The sequence below is a fragment of the Papio anubis genome, chromosome 18 (genome assembly GCF_008728515.1).
Source record: "Papio anubis isolate 15944 chromosome 18, Panubis1.0, whole genome shotgun sequence".
Taxonomy (NCBI): Eukaryota; Metazoa; Chordata; class Mammalia; order Primates; family Cercopithecidae; genus Papio; species Papio anubis.
This window is the reverse complement of record NC_044993.1, coordinates 71,243,396-71,270,464: the sequence shown is the minus strand read 5'-3', so window position 1 is coordinate 71,270,464 and position 27,069 is coordinate 71,243,396. Positions and strand designations below refer to the sequence as shown.

Below are 27,069 nucleotides of genomic sequence, written 5' to 3'. Positions count from 1 at the left end.
GAGCTGGATTACAGGCATGAGCCACTGCGCCCGGCCAAAATAAATCTTTTTAGCCTGGCCAAAAGCTCTTCCCAACAATTACCTGTCCAATGCCTCACGACACAAGTCATGGAGCAAGACAGGTTCTTCAGGGACTGGGATGCTGAGGACCCTGGGAGCAGGGGTAGGGGCTGCAGTGAAGTAAGTCACAGGAGGGAAGGGACACAAGTCAAAAGTAACAATAACTAGAATTACAGCTTAGAAAACACAAATGCAGCTCTAAGACTTGCCAAGATTCTACGCAGCGGCACCCGCCCCGTTCCGCCCACTCTCAACAGCCGTCAAAGCGCAGCTCGGACTGCAGGGCGGTTTGGCGTCCAGGGTCACTCTCTGGCTCCTCTCTCGAACGCCGCCTCCGACACCCGCCCATCACGACCCAGCCTGGGGTGTCTCTCTGCAAGGGAGAGGTCAAGTGGGGGACCCTCGGTCTCATGTAAATGCAACTTGGGGCGATGCAGGATAGTGTCCAGCATTCAGGAACGGGGACCTTGGTGGAAAGAGCGGCCAGCCAGGAAAATCAAGTCTCTAGGCCTTTTCAGAGCCAAAATGCAGCCAAGCAGGAAGGCGGACAGGCGCCCAGGACCCCTGGGGCAAGGAGCCGCCCCTTCCCTCCTCCTGGGGAAAGCAGTAGCCAACCGCTCCCGTGACTCTTAGCCCAAGGAGTGCGCCCGGGCCACCCCTAAGCCCAACAGCAGCCCCCAGGGCTCCTCACAGGTCGTAAGCCCCTCTGAGCCGCGACAGTCCTCGCATCCAGGTCGGGGCAGGGAGCGGGGGCGACTGTCCCCAACACGGCGGCCAGAAAGCCCAAAATGCGGAGCCTGCCCAAGATGGCGGTCACGACTATCCCGCGACAACGCGGCCCCAGGCTCGCTGTGCCCCAGCCTGGAGCCTGCCGAACCGCACTAACACGGGGACCTCGCCTCTGCCACTCCCGAGAGGGCGCCACCGCCTCCGACGGCCATCCCTGGGGTGGAGATAGCGTCCGCACGCCCGTCAGCACCGCCCGCTTCCAGATCACTTAAAATGGCGGCGGCCGCGGGGTGACACGGGGCGGGGCAGCGCCGGGGAAGGCGGGGCGGCGCGGGGCATGCCGGGCCACGCGCGGGCTGCCGGGAACGGGGCGGAGCGCGGCCGCGCCGGCGCGTCGAGGGGAGAGGCAGCCGCCGCGATGGTGAGCGGGCGTGGGGGAGGGGCGGCCGGGCCGGGCCGGGGGCGGCGGGGGGCGGCTGGGCCGCGCGGGGGGCCCGGGCCTCTTGCTCACGCCGGCCCGCCGCCCCCAGGACGTGTTCCTCATGATCCGGCGCCACAAGACCACCATCTTCACGGACGCCAAGGAGTCCAGCACGGTGTTCGAGCTGAAGCGCATCGTCGAGGGCATCCTCAAGCGGCCTCCTGACGAGCAGCGGCTGTACAAGGTGGGTCCCGCGGGCGGGCCGAGGGGAGCGGGTACCCGGCGACGGGCACGGGGCTGACTCCGACGCTGTCTGCGATGTAAACAGTGGCGGCCGGCGACGCCTGCGGGCGCCCGAGCTGCGGGCTGGGACATCCGTTGTGCGGGTGAAGCGCGAGCTGCGCTCGCCGCGGGGATCTCTGGTCCAGGGGCGATGTTTAGACCTCGTGCTGGGCCCCGGGCGCCGAGGACACCGTGGCATCCAACCCCTGCAACGGTATCGCCCGCGCCGTGCAGTTGACGAAATTGAGGTTCGGCTTGGTCTCTTAACCAGCCAAAGGTCATTGGCAGCGCCAGGGTTCGAACCACGACCCCTTAATTCCCAGCTTTCTTCGCAGGCCCATCGGAATCACGCTGTCCCCCGGGACACTCCTTGGGGTGGAGGGTGGCGGACTCAGTTAATGCAAAGAAAGTCTGGTCCCACTCGTTCTTCACCAAGCAACCGTTATTACCTCCCTACCTCCTGCTGATGTTCTAGAAGACCCCCTTTCCCCTTGCAAGCGAACTGAGATTATTCAGTTAGAATGGCTTGGGGTTTGGGGTCTGCATTGGGGAATCAGATGCATCAGCCTCCGGTTTACGTGTCCCAACATTGTGAGGTTGTCGCCTAAGTGCATTGATCAGATTCTAGAGCTGGAAACTGGGAAACTGACTTTTAGCTCCAGGCTCAAAGCCTCAGCTCTCATGGTCTCTAAAGGGCTTTCCTCACTGATAACTGCTGGCACTTAGCGAATATTAAATGGCCGTGCCTGTGCATGTCCCATGTGCCACATATCTACTTAGTGCTTTATGTTCCTTCCTAGCTCATTGAAACCCTCTGGTGGCCCTATGAATTGAAAGTCTGGTAATTCCTAGTTTACAGATGAGGAAACTTTGCATCAAAAGGCTCAACTACTAGCCAGCAGCGGTGGCATGGTCCTGTAGTCCCAGCTACTCTGAAGGGTGAGGCAGAATTGCTTGAGCCCAGGAGTTCCAAGCTGGAGGGTGCTATGATAGCGCTTATGTAGGGTCTGTGCCACTACACACCTGGGCAACATAGCGAGACCCTGTCTCTAAAATAAAAAAATGTTCGAATGACTTGTCCAAGGTGGCAGAGCTGGGATTGAAACCCAGGTCTGCCTATCTCCAGATTAGCTTGGCTCCTCAAATTAGATTTGCCTGGAGAATTTGGATAAAACCAGATTCTAAACCCTACCCTGGGAGGTTCTGACTTAGTTGTTCTTGGATATAACCCTGGAATCTGTGTATTTGACAAGCAGAGCGGTGGTCCTGGGCCACACTGAGGGAACTCTCTTCCTCCTCTGACTTCCTGTGTAGTTGCTGGTCAGAGGTCTTTGGGACTTGCCCCACATGGGGCCTCTCCCAAGATCCTGCTTCTCTCCTCAGGATGACCAACTCTTGGATGATGGCAAGACCCTGGGCGAGTGTGGCTTCACCAGTCAAACAGCACGGCCACAGGCCCCAGCCACAGTGGGGCTGGCCTTCCGGGCAGGTGAGAGGGGACTGGGCTGGGTGGCAGCCAAGCAGGATGGGGACACCGTTCCAAAGAGGGTCATCAGGGAACCTGGAGTTGAAACCTTCAGGGCAGTGTCTTCCTCGTGCCTAAAGAGCTGGCAATATCCTTTCACAATGTGTTCGTTTCATTTTTTTTTTTTTTAAAGAAGCAACCAAATGAGATGCTTACAGAAACCGAAGCTTATTTCCCGAAGCTAGCTCACATTTACAGGCGCTGAGTGCCTGGCTCTGTGCTTTGTGTGTTACTCTGTGTGTGGCTTCCACTGCCCTGTCTCATCCTCTCAGTAGCCATGGGAGGTCCACATACCATCATCCCTGTTCTGCAGATGAGGACACCGGCTTACCGGCAGTCACACAGGGAGCCATGGTTAGGATGCTGGCTGCCGGGCCCTTGCTGGAGTCAAACATCATGCCAAGTTCTATGCTGTGTATCACTGAATCCCTCTGCATCTCTGTGTGGTTGAGATTTGGATTTTGCCTGTTTTCAGGTTCAGTGAAGTGAGCCCTGGGAGGTTAGGTCACCTGCTGGGACTGCCACGTCTAGGATTGAGATCCAGAGCCTGTGCTTCCATCAGCCATACCCCACCCCTGCCCAAGCTTTAGAAACCTGGGGATTAGGGAGTGGTTTACTACTCGCCAGGGTATCTTCTTCCATCCAAGAGAAAGGGAGGGGGGATTTTAAATGTTTTGTCTCTGGGAACTTGAATAGAGGTTATAGAGCTGTGTTTTCACAGCCGTGGACCCAGCAGCTGTGTGGATGGCTGAGAAAACTTTATTCAAGTTATAAAGAATTATTAATGTTTTTCTGCCTGTAAGGAAACATAGCAGAGGCTGAAGAGGAAGAGTGTAGTCCTAGCTCCACCTTTCCGTTCCATAAGTTCAGGCTAGGCCTCAGTCTCAGCATCTATATCCTCTAGCCAGCTACCTTGCCCTCCTGGCCCTCCTGGCCCCGGTTTTCCCTTCTCCTTAAACGGGTGTGATGAGACTGGCTTCACAGCAAGGTGGTGTGAGTCCTCATGCACCCCAGGTCTGGCCTGCTGCCAGTGCCCAACAGATAGGAAGCTTCAGAGCCTTTCTGTGGGCTCTTTCTGCCCAGATGGTGATGTTAAGAGTTAGGTGCAGGGCTGGCACAGACATACAGGTCGTGCCCTGTACATGGGTGCATTTTGTTGTTGTTGTTTCTGAGACAAAGTCTCACTCTGTTGGCTAGGCTGGAGTGCAGTGATGCCATCCCAGCCCACTGCAGCCTTCACCTCCCGGGTTCAAGAGATTCTCCTGCCTCAGTGGCCTGAGTAGCTGGAATTACAGGCATGTACCACCACGCCCAGCTAATCTTTGTATTTTTAGTAGAAATGGGGTTTCACCTTGTTAAGTCAGCCTGGTCTCAAACTCCTGGGATTACAGGCTTGAGCCTTGGCTCCTGGCCCAGGGGTGCCTTTCTGAAGAGAGCAAGTGAGTGCCAAGAGCATATCTGGTCTGCTTCCCCCAGAAGTGTCACTTTCTCTGATTTGAACAGTGGTACGCTAGAGGTTTGCTGTGACTTGGAAGATATTGATAGACCCATTTTGCAGGTGAGAAAATCAAGGCTAAGGAAGGTGACTTGTTTTTCTCCTACAGCCCCTAGTATGGCATGGAATGTGGTGGTGACTCTGGAGCCCAGGTCACATCAGCCCTCTTGCAGGTGAGGGCTATCTTGATAGGGGCACAGCATGGGCTGTGAGCTCTTTGCTTCCCCATGGACTGCTTGCAGAAACACACTTCCTGGGTGCAACTCAACCCATCACCATGTTGTTCCCAGGCCTTGAATGGGTGCCCCGCCCTCCGCCTCTCCCCTCCCCTAAGCTTACCACTCAAGAAGATAAGACAGTGTTTCAAATCAAATGTTAAAGAGCATTGTCCAGGCTCATCACGAAAGAATGAGGGAGGTAGTGAAGGCATGAATGGTCACAGGTTTGTGGCTTGGAAGATGCATTAGATTAAGCTGCAGCAGTTTCTGAACCTTGGCACAGTGGGCACATTGGGCTGGATTACTGTGTGGGTTGCCTTGTGCACCATAGCATGTGGAGCCGTATTCCAGGCCTCTACCCACCAGACAGCGTTGGAACACCCCACCTCCCCAGTTGTGACAGCCAGAACTGTCATCAGGCATGCCAGCTTTCCCTGGGATGCCTGATCAGTTGAGAACCCTGAGCCAAGCAGAGATGGGTCTCCTAGCTGGAAGAAAGCACAGGAGAAAAGCTGTGGGTTTGTTTGCCGTGTGTTGGGGTGACAGTAGGGACAAGACAGGGAAGGCCTTTGCCTTCCTGGAGCCAGTCAAAAGGGCAATTTGTCCAGCGGTAAGTGCCCCCACGCCCAGGATGTCAGGATGTCTTGACTTTTGGGGGTGGGTGGATTGGAGGTTCATCTGAGGAGGGGACCTGAGTTGGACCCTGAAAGTCCAGAAGCAACCAGCCATTCCGAGTGCTGGGACCAGCAAGTGCGAAGGTCTGAGTTAGGAAAGAACAGGGAGAGCCAGAGCCTGAGAGCATGGGAGGCAGAGGGAGAGACAGACCGCAAGGACTTGATGGTATTCACAGCATGATGGGAAGCCACTGGAAGGTTTTAAGCAGGGGAGGAATAGTCTAGTTGATTTTTTTTTTTTGAAACAGAGTCTTGCTGTGTTGCCCAGGTTGGAATGCAGTGGCTGATCTCGGCTCACTGCGAGCTCCGCCTCCCGGGTTCACATTCTCCTGCCTCAGCCTCCTGAGTAGCTGGGACTATAGGCACCTGCCACCACACCCGGCTACTTTTTTTGTATTTTTAGTAGAGACGGGGTTTCACCGTGTTAGCCAGGATGGTCTCGATCTTCTGACCTTGTGATCCGCCCACCTCGGCCTACCCAAGTGCTGGGATTACAGGTGCCTGCCACCATGCCCGGCTAATTTTTTCATGTTTTTAGTAGAGACGGGGTTTAGTGTTAGCCAGGATGGCCTCGAGCTCCTGACCTTGCGATCTGCCCACCTCAGCCTCCCAAAGTGTGTGAAGGAAACAAGGATATACATTCTGGGTGAAGGGTGATGCTGGCTGCAGGTGGTCAGCCCTCAGACTCACTAGTGGACAAGGAAGATGAGGAAAGGGGCCCCAGCATGGTCAGTGGGAAGGGCTGGGGACCTTCAGGTTGGGCCCACAGGGGTAGGAGACATTGCTGTGGGGCCATGGGGCAGCTGAACAGGGAGGTCAGCTCTGTGGAGACCAGCTGTGTGGACGAGTGTTCGCATGGAGATCCCCAAAGCTGCAGATGATCACCCATGAACACCAAGGACCCAGCTGGGGCAAGAATTGGGCTATCCCCTTGCAGCTCTGCTCCTTCCTCCACAGATGACACCTTTGAGGCCCTGTGCATCGAGCCGTTCTCCAGCCCACCTGAGCTGCCCGATGTGATGAAGCCCCAGGACTCGGGAAGCAGTGCCAATGAACAAGCCGTGCAGTGAGGACCCCCAAGAGGCCCATTCCCCCCAATAAAAGAGATTTGGGAGTCTTCCTGGTTGCTGCGTCTTTTTCCCGACCCTCCCTGGGATGGGTCCCACTCCCTGTGGGCTCCTTTTGGGGCTTGTTCTTGGCAGTTCCCGTGCTGTCCTGTCTCCCAGACCCTGGCTGAGAACGTGGCCTAGCCTGCTGCTTGAAGACACCATGGGTACCTGGGTCCTTGAGACCCAAGCCATTGTTAGCAGTTAGCCAGCTACACCAACCACTCCAGGGGAAGGGGAGGACTGGGAGGGACACAAAGACCACAGGAAGCCTCAGGGACAACACATTCCACTTTTAGGCCTTTTTCCTTCTAAGTGCCCCCCACCCCCACACTCTGCATGTCCACTCCCAGGGGCCTCTTGTCCTGAGGACAATGGCCAAGAGCAGAAATACAAGCTGGAGCCTGTGTCCTGGTTTGACAGCACGTTCAATGAGGGAACCCCAAAGCGGACCCACACAGGTCCACCCACACTGGGGGCTGCAATCAGGGAGGGAGGTGGCTGCCCCCTTACCACACCTTTAATAAACAGTCTACAGATCCAGTTCCTGCATTTCTCATTTTTATTTGACAGAAAAAGTTGCTCTTGCTGTACAGATTTTAAAAAACCAAAATGCCTTTAAGAAACGTGAAAAGTTGGGGGGAGGGGTACACAACCTCATGGGGGACAGTAGGGACCAACTAATTCCAACTCCTGCCCCTTCCTTCCAAGAACACCTTACACAACCTCCAGTCCCAACCACCATCACAGTCACCCCTGGGAACTTTTGGATACAACTGGGGCCATGCCTCCCTGGCCCTGACTCCAGGCTGGGGTGTCCTGAACTGTATCCTCCTCTCCCCCAACTCCCATCTGCATTCCCTCCCACCCCAAACCCCCCAGAACACGTGAACCAGGAAGAACTCACGGAGATTAACATTTCACAGGAACAAAGAAAAAAAAAGGGAGGGAAAGGGAGCCCTTCTTCCAAGGGCTGCTAAGGTTCAAAGGAGAGCAGACAAGGACCCTCCCACGGCTCTGCTGGGGAAGAAGGGACACTCCCTGTGGCTCCAGAGCATGGGGTGTGGTGGAATCCCCCAAAGACAATTTATGGAGACCTGCAACAGAAGATACGGGTCAACAGGGAGTTCTGACCCTAGTCCTCAAGGCCAGCTTCTGGGCCACTCCCAAAATGGGGCTGCCACCCACCACCACCACAACTGGCTCCCAGAAGGCGGCCTCAGCCTTCCAGGAGGATGCGCACCTGGAGGAGCGGTGTCTCATGGGCCGAGGGCTAGGTGTCTCCCTCCTGCGCTTGTGGCTGGGGGATCGGCTGTCCCCACGCTGGCCTCTCCGGGAACCCCGCTCACTGCTGCTGCTGCAACACAGGACAGACATCAGGCCACAGAGTGGCACCACCTCAGGCACCACAGATCCACAAAGTTTTCTTGGTAGAAAGCAGTGGCAGCCAGACAGGGCTGGGTGCTGACACCTGCAGCTGGCCTTACCTCTGCTGGTCCCGTGGCGAGGGCTGGGGCGAGGGACGGCGACGCTCCACAGGCGAGTAGCTGAGGGACCGAGAGTCCCTAAGGGAGTCTATTGGCTTCCGGGGACTGCGAGACCTGGGGAACACAGTAGGATCCAATAGCACCACGCCCTTTCAAGCACAGCGGCCAGCACTCAGGACCACCCACCCAGGTCCTGACCACCAAACCTCACACCACACAGGGCCAGCCTCAGACCCACCTTTGTCCGCTCACTCACCCATCCGCCCGCACACCATCCACCGAGTGCCCAGTGGGCAGGCACAGGGTGCAGCGGGGGATGCAAAGATAAAAGACATTCCCTGCCCTTGAAGGAGCTCAGTGGTGAAGGAAGGCACGCACGGCCCCGTGTGTGGGAAGCAGGGCTGGATGTGCGTGGCTCTGGGGACCCAAGGAAGGGGGACATGGGGCAGGGCAGGGAAGGGGCAGGGCAGTCTTCTCGAAGGTGCTGTTTGAGCGGAGTCTTGCAGAACGAGGAGTTCACCAGGCGGACAAGGAAATTCCAGGCAGAAGGAACAGCATGTCCAAAGGCATGGGCTCTCCTTAAACTGCAAGGCGCTGGGTGTGGCTGGAGCACAGGGCATGTGTGGGGGCGGGCAGGAGGAGAACACAGGGCGGGCAAGGCCCGTTGGTGAAGAGCCTCACACGCCACTCCCGCAGAGGTGGGGCTTTGTCCTGCAGGCCACAGGGCGTCCCGAAGGATTTGTGGAGTGGAGGGAAGTAGCCAGATGTGCGTTTTAGAAAGGTCCCTCTGGCTACATGTGGAAGAGAATGGCGTGGAGGCGGGGAGACAGGGAGGAGGCTGTGGACAGAGTCGGGAGAAGATGATGGTGGCCAGACCAGAGCCCTGGCAGTAGCAACAGGGAGACAAAGCTAGAACCCTGGGACCAGGCTATGTGTTGAGGGAGGGAGAGGAAGAAAGCAAGGACCCCCCAGTCCTGGCCTGAGCGCCCCTGTGGATGGCGCAGCCCTTCGCCAGAACAAGGTGCAACGAGCGGGGGAGAGAACAAACGCCTCTTCCCCCACAACCAGATGCCCAAGGTCACGTGAGACACCCAGCCGGGAGCTCACACCCCAGGGCCCTGTCTCTGGATAAGTCACTCCCCCACCCTCCTTCCATCTCAGGCAAGGCAGCACTCACCTCCGCTCGCCAGGGGGTGGCTTCTTGGGGCTTGCAGGTTTGGGCAAGGCCTGAGGGCCAGGCTTAGCAGGGGAAGGCGAGGAAGAGGAGGAGGAGGAGGAAGAGGAGGAGGAAGAGGAAGAGGAGGAAGAGGAGGAGGAAGAAGAGGAGGAGGAGGAGGAGGAGGAAGATGAAGAGGAGGAGCTGGAACTGGAACTGCTAGAGCGCCTCTTCCGTTTGGCTGGGGTTGGCTCCGGAGGACGTCCCTCTCTAACAGCCTCCTTTGGGGCTGGGGTGGGGCTGGGGACCCTGTGGGAGGAGAGGAGTGTCACAAGGAGACAAGCTGCCCCAGCCCCAACCCTACCTTCCTTGGCCTGGAGGAACGGCAGTGGGGGGAGGGGTGCCTGAGAAAGGCGCTGGGAGCTCTCCTAGCCCTGTAAGCCAGCAATTCTCTGGAGAGCAGTGGTGCGAGCTGACCCAACCTCTGCTAACAGAAGCAACAGGCTGGGGCCCGCAGCATAAGGGATCAAGGTTAAACCTCAAGAATGTCCCTGATGGAGGAATAAGGCCTCTGGGCTCAGGTGTGGAAGCTGAAGCTGGGTAGTCTCCTTCCTCGGAGAGCCGCAGCTTGGGGAGGCCCCTGTGAGTGCAGGTTGGCTGGGGAAGGGGCCGTCCTGCCTGGAGGCAGGGAGAGGGATGGGATGACCTCTGAAGATCCTTCCAGCCCAGGGAGTTCCTCTTGAGGTCTAACTGCCATCCCTCCTGCTGTAAAATTAAGTCCATTTCCTCTAGTTCTGTCCTCTGTAGAGACGGAAAACTTATCATTATCCTCTAGAGAATGAACCTTCGGAGACTTTTATCTGTCCCACTCCTCCTCCCTCCACCCCCGCCCCAGCATTCTCTTCTACCCCCAGCCTGAGGGTCAAGGTCCCCATACCTCCTCCAAGAGTCAAGCACCTGTGACATGGTTTCTCCCTCCCCACTCCCAACCCATCCCCAATACCTCCCCACTGAAGGATGCTAAAGTCAAGCTCCCTCACCTCTTTAGTGCCACCTCAGGTTGCACAGGAAGGCTAGAGCCCTCCGAGTCGCTAGAACTGGAGCCAGAGGAAGACGACGACGACGACGACGATGAGGAGGAGGAAGAAGAGCTAGAGGACGACGAGGAGGAGGAGGAACTCCGCCGCTCCTTTGCTGGCTGCAGGGCGGCTAATGCAGAAGGCTGCTGGGCCCCAGTAGAGGCAGGTGGCTCCCCCACATCAGAGTGGGGCACCCCGGGGGCAGGGACAGAGAGCATGCCATTGTGGTCACCAGCAGAGGACGTGGTCGTTGCCACCGCCCCAGAGGAAAGGGACTGAGACCCTGCTACGGGGGTGGTCTGGGCAATCAAAGAACGGGACTGGTCTGAAAAAGCAGAAGGCACAGGAGACCTCGGCTGATCCTGTGCTGGAGGGAGAAGAGACTGTGAAGGAGCCTGGCCCATTCTAGAGGAAGGGGAGGGAGCCCGTTCAGAGGTCATTCTAGACTGGCTTGGGGCAGACGGTGGTGTTCTGGACCTGGCTCGGTCAAGGAGCGGTGGTGAGGTTCTGCCACTGACACGCTCGTAGGCAGAAAGGGGCACCCTGGGGCTGGTGAGGTTTGCACCAGACAATGTTGGAGCCATCCTAGCACTGGTGAGGCTCGCGGGGGCCAAGGCTGCAGCGGTTCTGGAGCCGGCAATATTCACAGGAGCTGTGGCATGTGCAGACCGAGGACCCACCAGGTTTGCAGAGGCTGGAGCCTGTGGTGTTCTGGAGCTGGAGGGATAGTTTGCAGCAGTTGGTGGGGTGCCAGAGCCTGTGAGACTCAGAGCTGCCAAGGCAGCTGGGGTTCTGGCCCCTGCTAGGTTCACAGCTGGGGCTGTGGGAGTGCGAGGGTCAGCCAGGTTCACAGCCGAAGGTGCCACCGCTGTTCTGGGGCTGGCCAAGTTCATCGCCGCTGCTGCAGCTGGCGTTCGAGTGTCAGCCAGGTTCACTGCTGTTGGGATGGCAGGTGTCCTGGCGCTGGCTAGGTTCATGGCTGCCGCAGAGGCTGCAGGAATCCTGCTGGCAAGGTTGGCTGCTGGAGCAGTTCTGAGACTCATGAGAGGCACCGGGGCTGGAACCTGGGACATTCTTGCAGCAAGGCCAGCAGCAGACATGGACGGAGGAGGCCGAGCAGTGCCAAGACTGATAGCGGTCAGGGCAAGTGCAATCCTGGACTGAGCATGATTTTCTGGCACAGATGTTCTCTGGTGGTCAGGTATTCGGGGACCTGGACCATCCATCATGGAGCCACCGGCTTGCTGCAGGACAGACATGGGTGTTCTAGAGCTGCCAAGGGGTTCAAGCATTCCAGGTGATCTGCAGCGGTCAAGAGGTGTTGGGGACATGCTAGGACGACTAAAGCAGCTCATTCTGGAGCTGTTGAGTGCTACCGGAGGTGTCCGCGAACCAGAATGATTTCTTGTTGCTGGAGGAGTAGCAGATCGTGAACGATCAGAACTACTTCCAGATGCTGAACGCCTGCGGATGGCTGGAGGAGATCTTGTTAAGGACCGTTTGCCCCGAGCTGCTCGTGGAGTACGGGATCTGGAGCGGCGGCGGATAGCAAGTGGTGAGCGACTTCGAGAACGTTTGCGTGGCAACAGTGGCGTTCGAGACCTAGAGCGGCGCCGAATAGCTGGAGGTGTCCGGGACCTAGAGCGGCGGCGTGTCACTGGTGAGGTTCGAGAGCGGGACCTTCTTCGAGTTACTGGAGATGTGCGAGATCGAGACCTCCTTCGGGTGACCGGCGATGTTCTGGATCTTGATCTTCTGCGAGTGATAGGTGAAGTTCTGCTTCGAGATCGCCTCCTGGTTACTGGTGGAGTCCTAGATCTGGACCTTCTGCGTGTCACTGGTGGAGTTCTAGAACGGGAGCGCCGGCGTGTTGTTGGTGTTCTGGACCTTGAACGACGACGGGTTACTGGTGGTGTTCTGGATCTGGATCGCCTTCTGCTCACTGGGGATGCTCTTGACCTGGATCTTCGTCGAGTCACTGAAGTCCTGGACCTTGACCGTCTCCGGCTGACTGGTGAAGTTCGAGACCTGGACCTACGTCGGCTTATCAGGGGGGTTCTGGACCTGGATCGCCGGTGAGTGGCTGGAGAGGCTCGAGATCTAGAGCGTTTCCATGGGGCTGGTGACGTCCGTGAGCGAGAACGCTTCCGACTGGTTGGGGGTGTCCGAGAGCGGCCTCTTCGGCGTCGAGAGGAGGTCCGGGAACTTTCCTGCCGGGCAGGGGACCTTGAGTGATAACCAGAGCCTCCCCTTCGTCGCCGAGTAACCCGTGACCTTGACCGGCTCCGCTGTCTTCGCCGAGAGGTTGACTGAGAAGATCCAGACCTATCTCGACGTCGGGTTGTTCTGGTTTTCTCTCTCCTTGAGCGGGAACGGGACCTCTGCAGTCCACGAGGCTTTGGTGAAGGAGAGCGGCCTCTCCTTGAGGTTGTCTTAGTGCGTGGAGATGAAGCTGAGCGCCGTCGGCGTGAAGACCTTGACTTTTCGACTGGCTCCGGGGAAGACACTGAAGGACTTCTCCGGCGCCTTGGGGGAGTTCTAGAGCGAGTTTCTGGTGAGGATGAGGCAGAACGGCTTCTACGGGAGAGTCTGGCCTTCCTCGTTAGCTCAGGAGATGATCGAGAGCTGCGACGTCGAGGTGGTGTACGAGACTTGGTCTTGGGCTCTGGTGATGACCTGGAACCTCTGCGAGCAGTTCTGGATTTGGGCGGATGTTCAGGAGAGGACTCGGTACTGCTGCTTCCTTCAGGAGAAGGGCCTCTACCTTTGCTTGATGAACCTGATCTGCTTCGTCTGGGAAGGGCCCGAGGGGCTGGAGCTTTAGGTTCAGGAGAGGAATCAGAAGCACTCTGTGCCCTGGGTGCTGCTCTTGGCTTATCTTTCACTTCAGGGGAGGAACCAGACCTACTGCGCCGAGGAGAAGGTCGAGATTTGCTGTCAACCTCTGGAGATGATCCAGAGCGACTCCTCTGCCGAAGTGGGGTTCGAGTCTTGGCTTTAGAATCTGGAGAAGAGTCTGACTCACTTCTTTCCTGAGGGGATGCACTGGGTTTCACATCAAGTTCTTGAGAGGATCCCGAACGACTTCTCTGCCCCAAGGGAGTCCGAGCCACAGTTTTCTGATCAACTGATGATTCTGACCCACTTCTTTCTCTCTGGGGAGTAAGACACTTGTTGTTGAGCTCTGGAGATGATGGAGAACGACTCCTTGGCCTAGGAGTCTGAGGCAAAGCTTTCGGTTCTGGCGAAGAATCACATTCGCTTCTCCCTCTGGATGGTGTTCTAGGTATATCTTTCGTTCCAGGAGAGGACCCAGACAGGCTGTGCCTCGAGGGAGTCCCAGACCCATCTCTAAGTCCTGGAGAAGACCCAGACCTGCTTCTCCTTGATGGAGTTCTGGGTAAACCATCTTTCATTTCAGGAGAAGATGCAGAACTACTTCTTTCTCTCGAGGGTGTTCTCGGTACAGCATCAAGCACAGGTGAAGAGACGCTCTGATTTGAAGACATCCCTGCCTTTTCCACTGCATCTGGGGATAACTCAGAACTGCTGCGTCTAGAGGATCTTGTCGATTGTTCTTTCATGTCTAGAGATGGATCTGTTTCCAGCTGATTAAGAAAAGGTCCATTCAAATCTTCTTTAACCTCAGAAGAAAATCCAGTATTCATTTCTGTACCAAGTGGGCCTGAGTTTCTAAATTCTAAAGATGATTCAAAGCTGTTCTCCCTGAGTGGGGAGTTAGACAGTTCCTTATGTTCTGGAGAAAAATGTGGCCCACCCCAAGATGAGGCCACTGCAGGAATTTCTACTGCTTCCAAAGAAGCCTGTGACTGGCTCTGATCAAGAGTCAAAGACACAGCAGGCCTTTCTTCTACTTCAGGAGATGATTCAAAGTTACTTGCAGACATTTCTTTAAGTTCTGAAGACAAATGAGACAGGACTTGGCTTGTGGGTTCTTCAGACTTCTCTACCACCTCCATTAACTCTTCATCTTGGCTTGATGTAGGCAATGCACTATTTTGCTCTTTTGTTTCTGGAGATGACCCAGCACCACTTCTGTCCCTTGACGGGGTTCTAGGTGCGTCTTTGAACACTAGTGAAGACTCAGGTCTATCCTGTACTGGAAAGGGACTAAATTTGTCTCTTTGTCTAGGAGGTGATGCAGTAGCATCCTCCTGAGGGAGTAAGGCCATTTTCTCTTTTGATTCAGAAGTCTCCAATCTAGTCTGCCCCAAGAAAGAATTCGAGTCCACTGTAGGATGTGAAGAAGAGTCAGACTGGAACCTGCTCAGCTCAGGAGACATTCCGGATTTCAATGTAGGACTCGCTGACAACTCACCTCTATCTTGTCTTATTGGAGATCTGGATGCCAGCTCAGTGATTGGAGATGAAGACCTGGACTGACCTCCCTTAGGCGATGTTTGAGATTTGCTCTGCAGAGATGGTGATTCTGAGTGACTCTGTCTCACTTCTGGACTTGAAGTATCAGATATCTGGTCTGGTGAAGTTTGAGATTGTCCTTTCAGTTGCAGAGATGAGAGTCCAAAATAGCTCTCACCTGGTGGTGTGCTAGATTTTACTCCTGCACAAAGAGAGAAGGATCCAGGGCAACTCTGAACTAGTGAGTCTTTAGACTTCTCTTGGGGACATGGCGACTTTGATCTAGAAAGACTTGGCCCTGGTGGAGTTTGGGCCTTTACTTTGGGGTGTGGTGAAATAGACCCTGAGTGACTTTGTCTTGGCGGTGTTTCAGGTTTCACTTTGGTATCTGGTGAGGAGGACCTAGAATGACTGTATCTTGGCAACAATCTGGATTCCACGTTGGAGCAGGGAGATACTGATCTGCTTCGCCGTGGAGTTGTTCTCGATGTCACCCTACTAGGACTTGGAGAAGAGGAGCCAGAATGGCTTCTTTGCCTTGGTGATATTACTGCCTTCACTTTGGGTTGTGGAGATGATGACCTAGATGGGCTTTGTCTGGGAGGTGTGCTAGATTTCACTCTAGGCGGAGAGGACCCTGAGCAACTATGTCTCGAAGGGGTCCTAGATTTCAACTCAGGGTCAGGTGATGATTCAAAACAGCTCCGTCTTTGTGGCGTTACAGATTGCTCATTGGCCTGGGGACTTGTTATGGACCCTTGCCTTGGTGGTGTTCCAGATTTCACTTTAGAATGAGGAGACGAACTGGAATGACTTCGTCTTGATGGTGTTTTAGATTTCTGTTTAGGTGGCGGAGAAGAACTGGAGCGACTGCGTCTAGGTGGCGTTCTAGATTTAGCTTTAGGTTGGGAGGATCCAGAGCGACTGCGCCTGGGTGGCGTCTGTGACTTTTGTTTAGGGCATGGGGAAGACCCTGAAAGGCTGCGCCTCAAAGACAAGCGAGATTTTGCTTTGGACCGTGGTGAAGACAGAGATCTGCTCCGCCTTGAAGAAATGCGTGATTTCTTCATTTCTGGGCTTGAATTGGACCTGCTTCTTCTCTGAGATGTTCTGGATTTGTTCTTCCGGTCTGAAGATGAGCCAGACCTGCCTCTTCTTTGAGGTGATCTAGAGTGAGACCTTCCACGTCTAACTAAGCTTCTACTGCGGGATCTTCCTCGTCTTGGTGTCCTAGATCGAGACCTCCCTCTCCTGGCTGGTGTTCTGGAGCGTGAGCGACCACTGCGTCTAGCTGGGGTTCTAGAGCGTGAGCGGCCACGTCTGGCTGGGGTTCTGGAGCGTGAGCGGCCACGTCTAGCTGGGGTTCTAGAGCGTGACCTGCCACTTCTCCTGGCTGGTGATCTACTACGAGACCTCCGTCGTACTGGCGATCGGGTCCTAGATCTGCGCCTAGCAGGTGTTCTAGACCGAGACCTGCCCCTCCGGGCTGGTGTTCTAGACCGAGACCTACGCCTGGTGGGTGTTCTGGATCGTGATCTCCGCCTGGCAGGTGTTCTAGAGCGTGACCTGCCCCGCCGGGCTGGTGTTCTAGAACGAGATCTGCCCCGAGTGGCTGGGGATCTAGAGTGGGACCTCCCTCGCCTTGCTGACCTAGACCTGCCTCTTCTCTGGGTATTTCTGCTCCTAGACCAGCCTGGTCGCTGAGGAGACCTAGAGCGGCCACGTCGCTGGGGGCTTCTAGATCTTCCCCACCTCTGTGCAGACCTGGACCTACGCCACTGGGGAGATCGGGATCGAGAATGACCTCTCTTTGTAGGGGTTCGAGACCGAGATCGCCCTCTCTTAGCGGTGGCAGGGCTACGGGACCTCCCCGTCCTACGGGAAGGGGTATGAGAATGTGATTTATCCCGTTTTGCTCGGCCATGTGAGCGATTCTTGGATGTGGGAGAAGAAGAAATCTCTCGGTGGGACCCCGGAGCTGGAGCAGGTTTAGGACTTTCTGGGGAAGAGCTGGCATGCCGAGAAACTTTGGTAGGTTGAGGGGATGGTGGGCTGCTCTCTGAGGAAGAAGACTGGGGAAGTTTCTCAGGAGACTTAGGTGGTGAACGGCCCCGAGTGGGAGAGGCCTCAGATGGGGGGTTCACTGGCTCCTGGCTTAAGGGGGTTGTTGCAAGTGGTTGTGGGGAGCCGCCATGTCGCTCAGCAAGGAGCGGAGTGGGAGCAGGTGGTTCTGGGCCTGTGCTGCTCCTTTCCGGAGAGGGGCTAGGTCGAGCTGCAGATTTCTAAGAGTGAAAGAGAGAGTAGGGATAGGGATTCATAAACGCCAAGACTTCACATCACTCCTAAGATCCCAACACCCTTTCCAATAACTTTTCTTTTACACATCCCCTGACCACAAGCAATCACTTTCATTCAATAACAAGGAATTATATAAAGAACAGTGGGGAAAACATATGAAGATATGGATAGTCTGAGAATCTTAAAACTGAAAGAAACACAACGCAAATAACTAACACACTACCACATTTAACAACAAATACCACTACAAAATGTTATCAAAGCGGAAAAAACTATCTTTAAATTGAAAAATAAGCAGTTTCCTAAAGCAAATGGCAACTTCACCTTTTAAGAATAACTCTATTAAAGGAAAAGAAACAACATGAATAAAGATGTGAGAACATGATTTGTTTGAAGAGTAAAAAAGCAGACCAGGATGGGAAGAGTACAGGAAATGAGAAAAAGACCAAATTATTAAAAGCCTTAAATGTAATTCAAAAGCAATAAGAAAGCAGTTAAGTTTCTGAGGTCAACCAACTTGTAATTTGGAAAGGTAATCCTGGATGACATGGAAAATTGATGACAGAGGCCAAGAATTTACACTGTAATCACTAAAGCAAGAGGAAATGATTAACGCTTAAAATTAGAAAACTACTGAAGACTATTCCAGTGTTTCATTCAAACTATTGGTGGCAACCCAATGGATTAAACAGTTTTAGTGAGACACAACGAGCATTTAATGAAAAAAGAAAAGAAACTAGAGGCATTACACGGCGTACACAGATAAAATACAACTTTTGTTCCAGTTCTGCGTATAAACAAGATACAATATAAAACCTATTAGTATCCAGTGAGATTTGATTCTAAAGAGTTCACAATTCAGCCTAGTAACAATACTACAAGTTCTGCAGATACAGTAAGAAAACTGGGAGATCAATGCAGAAAAAAATAACCGAATTTATTTTAGTAAGTTACTACCTCTCCCTTTCATGTCACAAGTTTATTCTAAATCTATATACTTGCAATCCAATGAACATCACCAACTCAGGAACATACCTCCTTCTTGTCTTTATCTTTGTCTTCATAAGGGCTGCTAGGCTGTTTTGTAGCAGGCTCCGGGCTACTAGGTCGTTGTGTGTTGGTAGTACCTGGTTCACTGAAAGGTGCATCTCCCTCCCCTCGTCGCCCTGAAGCAGGGGAAGGACTTCGCCCAGTCAAGGCAATTGTATGAGTTTTAGCTGCAGCACTTCGAGACCTGCAGGAGTTAATTGAGGATGGGGGAGAGGAAGGAAATCAGCTCAAAGGGAGAACAGGAAACCCCCTCCCCAACTCCCATCCACCTTTTCCAACTGTACAACCCTCTTCCAAAAAGCCTGCTTAGTCGCATAACTCAAATCATTCACTGAAATGCAAGTACAGTCCACTTTGGTTCTTCTCTTCCCAACACAATCCCAAAGAGTGTTCTCCCTCTACCCCTTCACTCACCTCCCCCAAAGATCCCCAAACCATCCACCCAGCCCACTCCCTACCCGCTTCATTCACAACTCACCTCTGAGCCCACCTCCTTCAGGAAGCCTTCCCCGATTAAGGAAGCCAGGGTAAGGATTCCTTCCTCCCCCAGACACCACGAACAAACCACCACCCCCCCTATTCTGGCAGTCCATATACATCAGAACGAAACAAAAAATAACAAATAAACAAAAACAAAAAAAAAAAGAGAAGGGGAAATGTATATGTCTGTCCATCCTGTTGCTTTAGCCTGTCAGCTCCTAGAGGGCAGGGACCGTGTCTTCCGAATGGTCTGTGCAGCGCCTAGCACACCGTGGGCGCTCAATAAATATTAAATTAATTAACCCATCATTCCCTCTCCCTCCCTTCCTCCTGGACTACCCCTTACCGACTGCGGGAAGTATCAGAGGAGGAAGCAGAGTCAGCAGAAGTTGAACGGTGGGCCCGGCGGCTCTTGGGGGCTGGTGTTGTACTTCGAGACCTGAAGGAAGACCACCGCCACAGCTCAGGGTACTGCTGTACCTGCCCTGGATTTTCCTCACCTACCCCTCAACCTTTTACCAGTTAGGGACATAACTGACTCAACCCGTTCCCACTAAGGTGGCGTTCACTTACTTTCTAAGCAAATTCCCCAGAAATTCACTCACCGCTTTCGTTTTTTGTCCTTAGATTTACGTTTGCTCTTTGGAGTGGGAGACCTGAGAAATAAGGAAAGGTTGTTAAAAGTAACTTTTTTAAAAAAGGAAATAAAACCAAAAGTGAAATGGAAAGAGTTAGGGAATGTTAACAGGAGAAAGATCAAGGTACTGAGCTTCACTTCAAGAAAAAGAAATCACCACTCTACATGCCACTGTGCCCCCAATGAGTTAAAGAGCTCTTACCTATGCTTACGCTTCTTGGACTCGGATTCTGACCTGTCGGAAAAAAGAGAAGAAAAAACATAAAAAACACCTCTGCCTGAATTCAGCAAGCCTTCTCCAATCACTCAAGTACTCACACCTCGTACCTGTGCTTCTTCTTCTTTGAGCTTTTCTTTCTCTCCCGTCGAGGAGAGCTGCTCTCTGACCTGCTAAAGATGGATTCAGAAGCAAGATCATTCTGCTTGGCTTCTTTCCTGGCCCTCCCACTTACAATCTCTCCCCTAAAAAGGTTTCTAAAACACTTGAACATCCTAATAGCACTAATGCCCCAGACCTAAGCCCAGGACTTCTTTCTTCCTTCTCCAACAAGTAACTCCTTAAGTCAACAAACCTCAAAATGAAAAAGGAAATTCCAGAATCCAAAATGTTGCTGGCTGATCTTAATTGGCAACACTGCAAACTCAACACGTCCCCACTGCAAAACTCAGATATTTCTTCAAGGTGAGGCCTCAATGGTAACTCTCTCCTCCCTGACAACTATCTCCTGCTTTGTGGAAGCCAGAACTGTCCACTTCCAGAGAGAGAGTACACCACAGGACTGGTCCTCTGGCTAGCAAAGTAACTTTCCAACTAACTTACCGTCCTCTATCTTTCTTCTTTTTCTTCTTCTTCTGCTTTGGGGTTGGTGAGCGAGAACTGCTAGACTCCCGAACAAGGCTGGGGAAAGATGAAAAGCAGCAGAGATGAGCGCTAGAACAAACGTTCCTTTCTTTTCTTTAAAAGACAGTCTCAAAAAAATATTTAAAAAAATTTTAAAAATAGTCTCGCCCTGTTGCCTCAGCTGGGGTGCAGTGGCAGCATCATAGCTCACACTGTAACCTCCAACTCATGGGCTCAAGAGACCCTCCTGCCTCCACCTCTCCAAGTAGCTTGGACTACAGACACGTGCCACCACCCAGCTTTTTTTCTTTTTGTAGAAATGGGGTCTCACTATATCGCCCAGGCTGGTCTCAAACTCCTGGCCTCAAGTCATCTCCTGCCTGAGCTTCCCAAAATGCTGGAATTACAGGCGTGACCCACTGTGGCTAGCCCTTGGACAAATTTTCTTGGACACCTCAACTTCAGAAAAACAAAATCTGAAGAGTTTGGGAAGAAATCAGTCCACAAAAGGAAAACAATAGAGCAAGGATCTTACAATCAAGAAAAGAAGCTGACAGTGGTTTCTTGGCCTTGTATACCTGTAAGGTTTGGGAGGCTCAGGAGCCGGTTGTTTAGCTTCTCGGGCACGACGCTGAGGATCAAAAGAGCTGCCATCTACGTAAGAATCACTGATGCCAAAGGCAGCACGGAGTCTTTCATTCTTCTTCTCATTCAATTCTGCCAACTGGTGAGTCTCCGTGACCCTAGAGAAAAGAAGGGCAAAAGTCTGAAGGAAATATAAAGGACAGAGCCATATTCAGGACACAAGTATAAGCAGGAGCCAAATAAGACATGGAAAAGGCAGACGAAAGCAGGAAGTCCCACGTAAGGAAAAGGACGGGAGCGGCAGCCAGCAGCCAGAGTAGAGTCCAGAGTCATCGAGGGAGAGTGCAACACTCACGCTGGCCTCTGCCCTGGGGTCTCCTCCTTGCCCCCAGGGTTCACATCCTTCTCCAGCAACATGAGTCGAAAGGTCGCCACTTTCTCCTGAATTTGCTGTTCCTCGTACCTGAAGAACAAATTCCTTCAGGGTTAAGCTTGATAGGACACTTTCCCCAGTCCCAGGTTTCCATTTCCCTCATTCCCAAAAGGGGCCCTTCCCTCTCCATGCACACACAGAAGTTTTCACTCGCTGTCACCCAAAAGTTCCTTCTCTTCAGTCTAATCTTTTCCCATTATCTTTCTTCCCTCTACTTACTACTCCCGCTAGAACAGTGGATTTTAAATATGCTACACTTCAGGGGCCAAAAGAAAAAAATTAAGCAAGCAGGGTTTCAAGTGCTCCTCCCCAACTTGAACAAGAACATGCCTTTTATTTCCTGGGATTCCAAAGTGAGGGATACTGTATAAAAGGGTCACCACTGCTGAAGTTTAAAACCACTGCTCTAAAAGAGTTTTCTGCCTTAATGTGCTCCTTTTCCAAAATTTCCCTTCCCAGCCCATGATTCCCTCTTCTTCAAATGTTCTTCTAATTCCTCTTTTCCTGCCCATGCTACTTTCCAAGGTCTCAATCCTTATATCCATTCTTCTTCTTTTCTACCAATGACAACACCTATCAGCTTACCTAGCTCCTCTATCTGGTCTCTGCTTTCCCATCTCTCCCCTGAAACACATTTTTGTTCCTCAACGGCCCCTCCCTTCTCCCATGTGCCTCCATTTAATCCCTCAGGCTCCCATCTATGACTCAGACACACAGCCTTCTCATTTCCCACTCTGCACTGTCCCTCAACTGTTTTCAATTCTCTAGAGCTCATTTGCCTCCTCCCCTACCACAACTCCTTGCCAGGCCTCTTTCAACCACCCTAAGCTCCCTACATCCCACCTAACACGCCCAGCTCTGCACTCATTCAGTGCTTGACTCTCCCCCAGCTCTCCCTCACCCCTGCTCTTCCATCATCTCCTCCAGCTCGAGGCATCGCAGCTCGACGCGCCGCTTGCGCTCGTGGTCCAGGATGTCAGGATTAGGCCGCTTCACCAGGGCAGCCTCCAGGCGCCGCAGTTCCTCCTCTCCCTTGTAGTCAGGCCGCTCACCCCGGCGGCCCCGCACCAGGGACAGGTTGCGCTGGACGTAGCCGTTGGTGCCGCTGCCCCGGGGCGTCGGCAGCCCGATCCCGTTGTACATGGCCCCGTGCCCGGGGGGGGCACCACCGCTCCTGAGGGGGAGCGGGGAGACACGGGTCAGGCCCCTGGCCCCAAACTAACCACTTACCACCCCACACCCAAGTCCCTGCTCTCCTTCATCCCTATTTCAATATTTATCTTCACACTAAGTCTTCGCTATATAATGCTCCACCATCCTCCTGGTCTGCCAAAAAAACCACTTCTTCGTCCTTCCAAATTTCCTTTCTACCAAATCACAGCCCAGTTCTTAAAACCTTTCTCTCAACGCCCTTGCACAGAATTCTAAATAATCCCTCCCTGCACCTAGATTTTCTTCTTTTTCCACCCTAGGCAAACAAGGATCTTGTTCCTCTAAAATCTCTCCACACTGTCCCTTTTCATTTTCCTTTGGCCCCAAAATGCACAAGTGGCGTCTTACCAACTACTCTACTTTCTAACCTCTAGTAACCAACCAAGGCCTCCTGGGCACAACAAATACCAGACATAGATCTGTGGCACCCAAGGGCCTCTAGTCCATGTCCAAAGACTCTCCCAAAAACTGACCTACGGATTTCAGACCACCCTATATGAATACGAAATAAACTACACAGCCCCTAGGTATCTGAACAGCGGACTAGCTGGTTCAGAATGTGCAGCCTCACACCCCAACTAAAGGTCAGCACGCACATCAGAAACAAACATGAACCTTGGATAATCTTCATACACTTCACCTCCCAGGTAAGGGCCATTTCCTTGATTCCAAATATTTAAAGATCCTATCAACCATCCTGATCTTTTATTCCTCCAATTTCTTTCCTCTCAATAGGATTTACTACAATTTGCAGTTCCTCCAAGTTTTGCCAGCTGTCAAATATTATCTGCTTTCAACTCTGCTCTATTTAAACACATCAAATCAGTCTCTGTTCCAACCGTTCCCATACCTTCTCCATATTCCTTGCTCTAAATCTATGTAGAAACCCTCTCTACGCCCCACTTTCATTAATGTCCAACTGTTGGCCTTCCCCACCAATCCCCTGGATAGCACTTCCTAGTTTTTTTTCTCCCAGCCCTGCCGCTTCCTTCTTTCCTGTGTTAACCCCATGCCTCGTCCCAAGTTCTAGCCTTTCAACTAGTCCCAACCCTGATGTGACTCTGAAAAATTCTCAAGTCCCAGCTTTTCTAGTGAGATTCCTTGGCTACACATACTCTCTTTCTCATCCTCATCCTCTCCAAGATAGTTTCCTAGAACATACACGTATGAGGAAAAACTACCCAGAAAAAACCCTACAGAATAGACAAAGTGGAGAGAGTGATCAAAGACGTAAAAGAACTGGATAAAAGGGAAGGATGCATTTAGAAAATTCCAGAATGAAGAAGCATCATACAAATGTTTGGAAAAATATACTAGTGCATGCACGCACACAGAGTATATAGAAGGGTACTAGCCCATACCTCCTCACCCTAGACTAAGGGGGTCCCTACCCAATCCCAGTAGCAGACCCAATATCGAAAGTAGAAGGTGACAGAGAAAGCTAAACCTAGAAAAGGCAAGCAAAAATCCAGGAAAAAATGAAAAACATTATGACTCAAAAAATCAATTTCTCTACACCCCAATCCTCATTTTCATCTTCTAGTTCCAACCCTCCCCACAGTTTAAAACTAGGTCCTTCTTTGCCTCTCCCTACCCCACCAAATTTCTGCTTCCCTTGCAGCATGTCTTTGACCTGCAATTAATTCTTCAGCTCAACCATTCACCCACACTTCCATACCACCTCACACAAAAATCCTCCCACTCCCTAAGAAGGGAAAACCGAAGGGAAACCCAGGCCGGGTAAGGTGGCTCACGCCTGTAATGCCAGCACTTTGGGAGACCGAGGTGGGCAGATTACCAAGTCAGGAGATTGACACCAGCCGGGCCAACATGGTGAAACCCAGTCTCTATTAAAAATACAAAAATTAGCTGGGGGGCGGCGCGTGCCTGTAATCCCAGCCACTCCGTAGGCTGAGGCAGAAGAATCGCTTGAACCCGGGAGGCGGAAGGTTGCAGTGAGCTGAGATCGCGCCACTGCACTCCAGACTGGCAACAGAGCTAGACTCCGTCTCAAAAAAAAAAAAAAAAAAGAAAGAAAGAAAAAGAAGGAAAACCAGTAGGTGCTAAGCAAAGGATATCAGGTCACAATGTTTCGGAGAACTTCTAGGGAATGAGCCACCCCTACCACACAAAAAAAGACGACGACCCCACAGCATCTAAGGGGGTGCTAAGACACGGAAAGTAGGAACATCGACACCACAGACAAATCACCAAACCAAACGATTTTATAAAACTCTTAAAGTGGGGGCCATAGACAGCGGATATGCAAAAGTTACCCAAGGTAAAAGCAGAAAATGAAAGGTACAAAGGAAGACAAAAAGACCCTTTTCTGTTGGGAAACTATCAGAGTGCCAAGCTAACAAGGAAGTAGAAAGATATCCTTAAATTCAACATTAAAATATGCAAAAAAGGAAACGGTACCAAAAGGGGACACAAGGGTTGTCCAAGAAAATGGACCTCAGGAAGCACAGCCAGCTCAGCACCGGGGCGCTCCAGCGCGGCTGAGTCGACACAAAGAACCCAGAAAGCTAAAATAGTAGCTTTAGAAGAGCCCTAAGCCCACGCACTTAGGATGAAAGGCAACAAAACATTCTGAAATTTTGATCCAGATTCGTCCTAACTGAAGGCGAGTGGAAACCAAGCTTCAGAAGAGCTGTGTGCCAAATAACGCCTGAAACCAACCAGAAAACTTATATACGAGTCTGGCGTTTTCTTCCCAACGAAGATCTCCAAAAGCCTCCTTAGTTTTAACACGAATTCTCGGGAAACGTTAAAAAAGTGTAAGAAAAAAAGGAACAGTCTACCTTACAAATGTAAACTGAATGCCTTCACTTTCTTCACAATTTTTAAGATCTGGGGTTTCTCCCCGCCACTAACAACTCAAAGGCTTGATAGCACAGTCCAAACCATTTAAACCGGGCCCACGGAGTTCAAGGCCCTCCCCGCAGCGCCGGGGGCCTATTTTCGGCCTTGCGGAATGGGGGAGGGGGCTGCGCGGCGTCCCGCAGTCCGGGAGGCCCCTGGCACGGGCAGCCCAACGCTGAAGAGAAGCCCGAGAACAAGAGATCGAGAGCCTGGGGCAAGGGTCCGGGAGCACGTCCCCCGCCGCCGCCCCTTCCCCGCCACTTAAGGGCCGAAAGCGGCAGCTGCGGGGAGGCCACCTCGGCCGCACGTGTGGTGGGGAGGAGTGAAGCCGAGGCGGCGCGCTCCCCCCTCGCCAAGGGCGCTCGCGAACCCCAGTACAGGCGGCTGCGAGCGCCGTTGTCATGGGGGAGGGACGGGGGGGTCGAAGCCCGCGCGCGACAGGAACGGCGGGAAGGGGGAAGGGAGGCGAAGGTGTCCGCGCCAGCGAAGGGCGGCGAGCGCGCGTGCGCGCGGAAGAGCTCGGCGGCCTGGGCCGTTCTCCGCGCGCTTTGGCCTCGCGCCGAGGCCGCCGCCCCTCCCCCACCCGGCTCGCTGGCTCCCTCACCCTCTCACCCGCCGCCTCCGCCCGCCGCCTCCGAGGGGGAGAGGTCTTGCCGCCGCCGCTGCGCGAGCTCCCGAGTCCCTCGGGGCCTGAGGCCGCCGCCTCGCCTCGCCGGTCCGCCCGCCTCAGCCGACGCCGACGCCTCCTGGCTTCCTCAGGGGCCGCAGCGGGCTCCGACTGCGCCACTCGCACCCCGCCTGGGCCGCGCTGCACGTCAGCACGACTAACTCCGTGCGTCAGCACGCAAACGCGCGTCGCGGGGCTTGCCGGGAACTGGAGTGCGTCCCGCAGCCTTTTGCGCAGGCGCCGAAACCACAACGGGAAGTATCGTTTCTTCAGGCACAAGGCAGGTTTCACCCCGTTGCCAAAAGACTAAGCGTCCCGTTGGCCAGTGCAACGAAGAATGGAGGAAGCGACCTAAGACGCCGCGTATTCGGAGGCCTTCCGCTGCAGGGAGGAGCCACAGGGCCTAGCGCCACCTAAGCGGGGCCCGAGCGCGTCTCGCCTCCCGCCGTCGAGGCAGAGCATTCTGGGAGTTGTGGTTCGTACGTGTCGCGGAGCCCGGATGTAATTTCGCCTCTGGGCGCGGCGGCCATTTTGTCTCCCCATGTTGGGAGTCGATAGCCTAGGCACAGTGGTGCTGCCGCTTTTGTGTAAGTGTGGGTTTCCCGAGCGAGCCCGCGGCTGCACAGCAGTCGGCCTTCTCGTACCCGAGAGAAGCCGCCTCAGACCCCAGCCAGCGGGCACCCCCGGAGCCCCCGAGCCTGGCTGCAGGCCCTAGACTTGTACCAGGGGCCCAACCAGCTGCATGTGGCATGGGCCACGCTCTCCCGATGTAGACTGGACTGAGGCCCGACGGCTGCCCCTGGGGGTGGAGTTCGCTTCGCTTCCGGTAGGGCAGCCAGGCCAGGGTCCCACCGGACCCGGGACGTGATACCCGTGGAGCGGCACATACAGGAACAAGTCAGGAGAAAAATAATAAGCACCTTAAAGTTTTCCACTTTTCGGTACCGTACTTCCTGTTAATGTTTCTAAACTCGTGATTCTGGACCTGATAATCAGCCCCCGTTCCTCACAGCAGAGTTGTAAGACGCTGGGCTGCTCGGGCACAAGGTCATATCTAGCCCCACCGCTGGCGAGCAGCCCAAGACGTGGGTTTAGCTGTCCTAACCAACTCAGGTGGCCTTGATCCGCAACAGGACGCGGTGCCACGTAATGAACTGTCCGTTTGAGTGCAAAGATTTATATTTGATATTACGATTTGGGCGTGATTTTAAGAGGCAGGGTCTTGCCCAGGCTGTTCTCGAATTTGGAGCTCAAGCGATCCTCCGACCTCAGCCTCCCAAGTAGCTGGGACTAGCCGTGCACAACACCCTATCTGGCAATTGTTTTTTTGTTTCTTTTTTTTTTGACGTGGTTTCACTCTTGTCACCCAGGCAGGAGTGCAACGGCGTG

The 27,069-nt window shown here is 53.6% G+C and overlaps 2 protein-coding genes across 16 annotated transcripts; one reads left to right on the top strand and one right to left on the bottom strand.

The window, feature by feature from the left end:
* The first annotated feature begins 328 nt into the window (after positions 1–328).
* ELOB (elongin B) lies at positions 329–6,523 on the top strand. 2 transcript variants are annotated; one of them, XM_003916403.5, is made up of 4 exons: positions 329–1,210; positions 1,320–1,454; positions 2,876–2,981; positions 6,362–6,523. In XM_003916403.5, the coding sequence occupies exons 1-4, from the start codon at positions 1,127–1,129 to the stop codon at positions 6,472–6,474; spliced, it is 438 nt and encodes a 145-aa protein (XP_003916452.2). In that variant the 5' UTR covers positions 329–1,126; the 3' UTR covers positions 6,475–6,523. The 2 variants fall into 2 exon arrangements, with proteins under 2 accessions (XP_003916452.2, XP_031514421.1); XM_031658561.1 differs by having other exon boundaries at positions 6,342–6,523.
* A 531-nt stretch (positions 6,524–7,054) lies between these two features.
* Positions 7,055–26,702, bottom strand: SRRM2 (serine/arginine repetitive matrix 2). 14 transcript variants are annotated; one of them, XR_001897987.3, is made up of 15 exons: positions 25,626–26,702; positions 21,838–22,110; positions 20,859–20,966; positions 20,497–20,661; positions 19,898–19,975; positions 19,405–19,467; positions 19,280–19,312; positions 19,046–19,096; positions 18,787–18,879; positions 17,946–18,144; positions 10,194–16,894; positions 9,175–9,462; positions 7,998–8,835; positions 7,754–7,867; positions 7,055–7,607 (listed from the first exon to the last, which is right to left on the bottom strand). XR_001897987.3 is itself a non-coding variant. In XM_009195783.4 (15 exons), exons 2-15 carry the CDS (start codon positions 22,077–22,079, stop codon positions 7,598–7,600), a joined length of 8,256 nt encoding a protein of 2,751 aa, XP_009194047.1. In that variant the 5' UTR covers positions 22,080–22,110; positions 25,626–26,702; the 3' UTR covers positions 7,055–7,597. The 14 variants fall into 14 exon arrangements, 3 of the variants coding, with proteins under 3 accessions (XP_009194047.1, XP_009194045.1, XP_017808601.1); XR_001897990.3 differs by having other exon boundaries at positions 7,998–8,601; XR_002519108.2 differs by having other exon boundaries at positions 19,405–19,464.
* Between the last annotated feature and the right edge of the window lie 367 nt (positions 26,703–27,069).

Bases quoted from the DNA above. Each gene is read 5' to 3' on its own strand.
- SRRM2 (XM_009195781.3), bottom strand. From the start codon at position 22,079: ATGTACAACGGGATCGGGCTGCCGACGCCCCGGGGCAGCGGCACCAAC. The intron at 19,097-19,279 runs GTAAGAGCTCTT...CTTATTTCTCAG, and splicing joins TCCAAGAAGCGTAAGCATAG to GTCTCCCACTCCAAAGAGCA. The intron at 9,463-10,193 runs GTGAGGGAGCTT...CTCCTCCCACAG, and splicing joins CCTGAGGTGGCACTAAAGAG to GGTCCCCAGCCCCACCCCAG.
- ELOB (XM_003916403.5), top strand. From the start codon at position 1,127: ATGCCGGGCCACGCGCGGGCTGCCGGGAACGGGGCGGAGCGCGGCCGC. The intron at 1,211-1,319 runs GTGAGCGGGCGT...CGCCGCCCCCAG, and splicing joins GAGAGGCAGCCGCCGCGATG to GACGTGTTCCTCATGATCCG. The intron at 2,982-6,361 runs GTGAGAGGGGAC...CTTCCTCCACAG, and splicing joins GGGGCTGGCCTTCCGGGCAG to ATGACACCTTTGAGGCCCTG.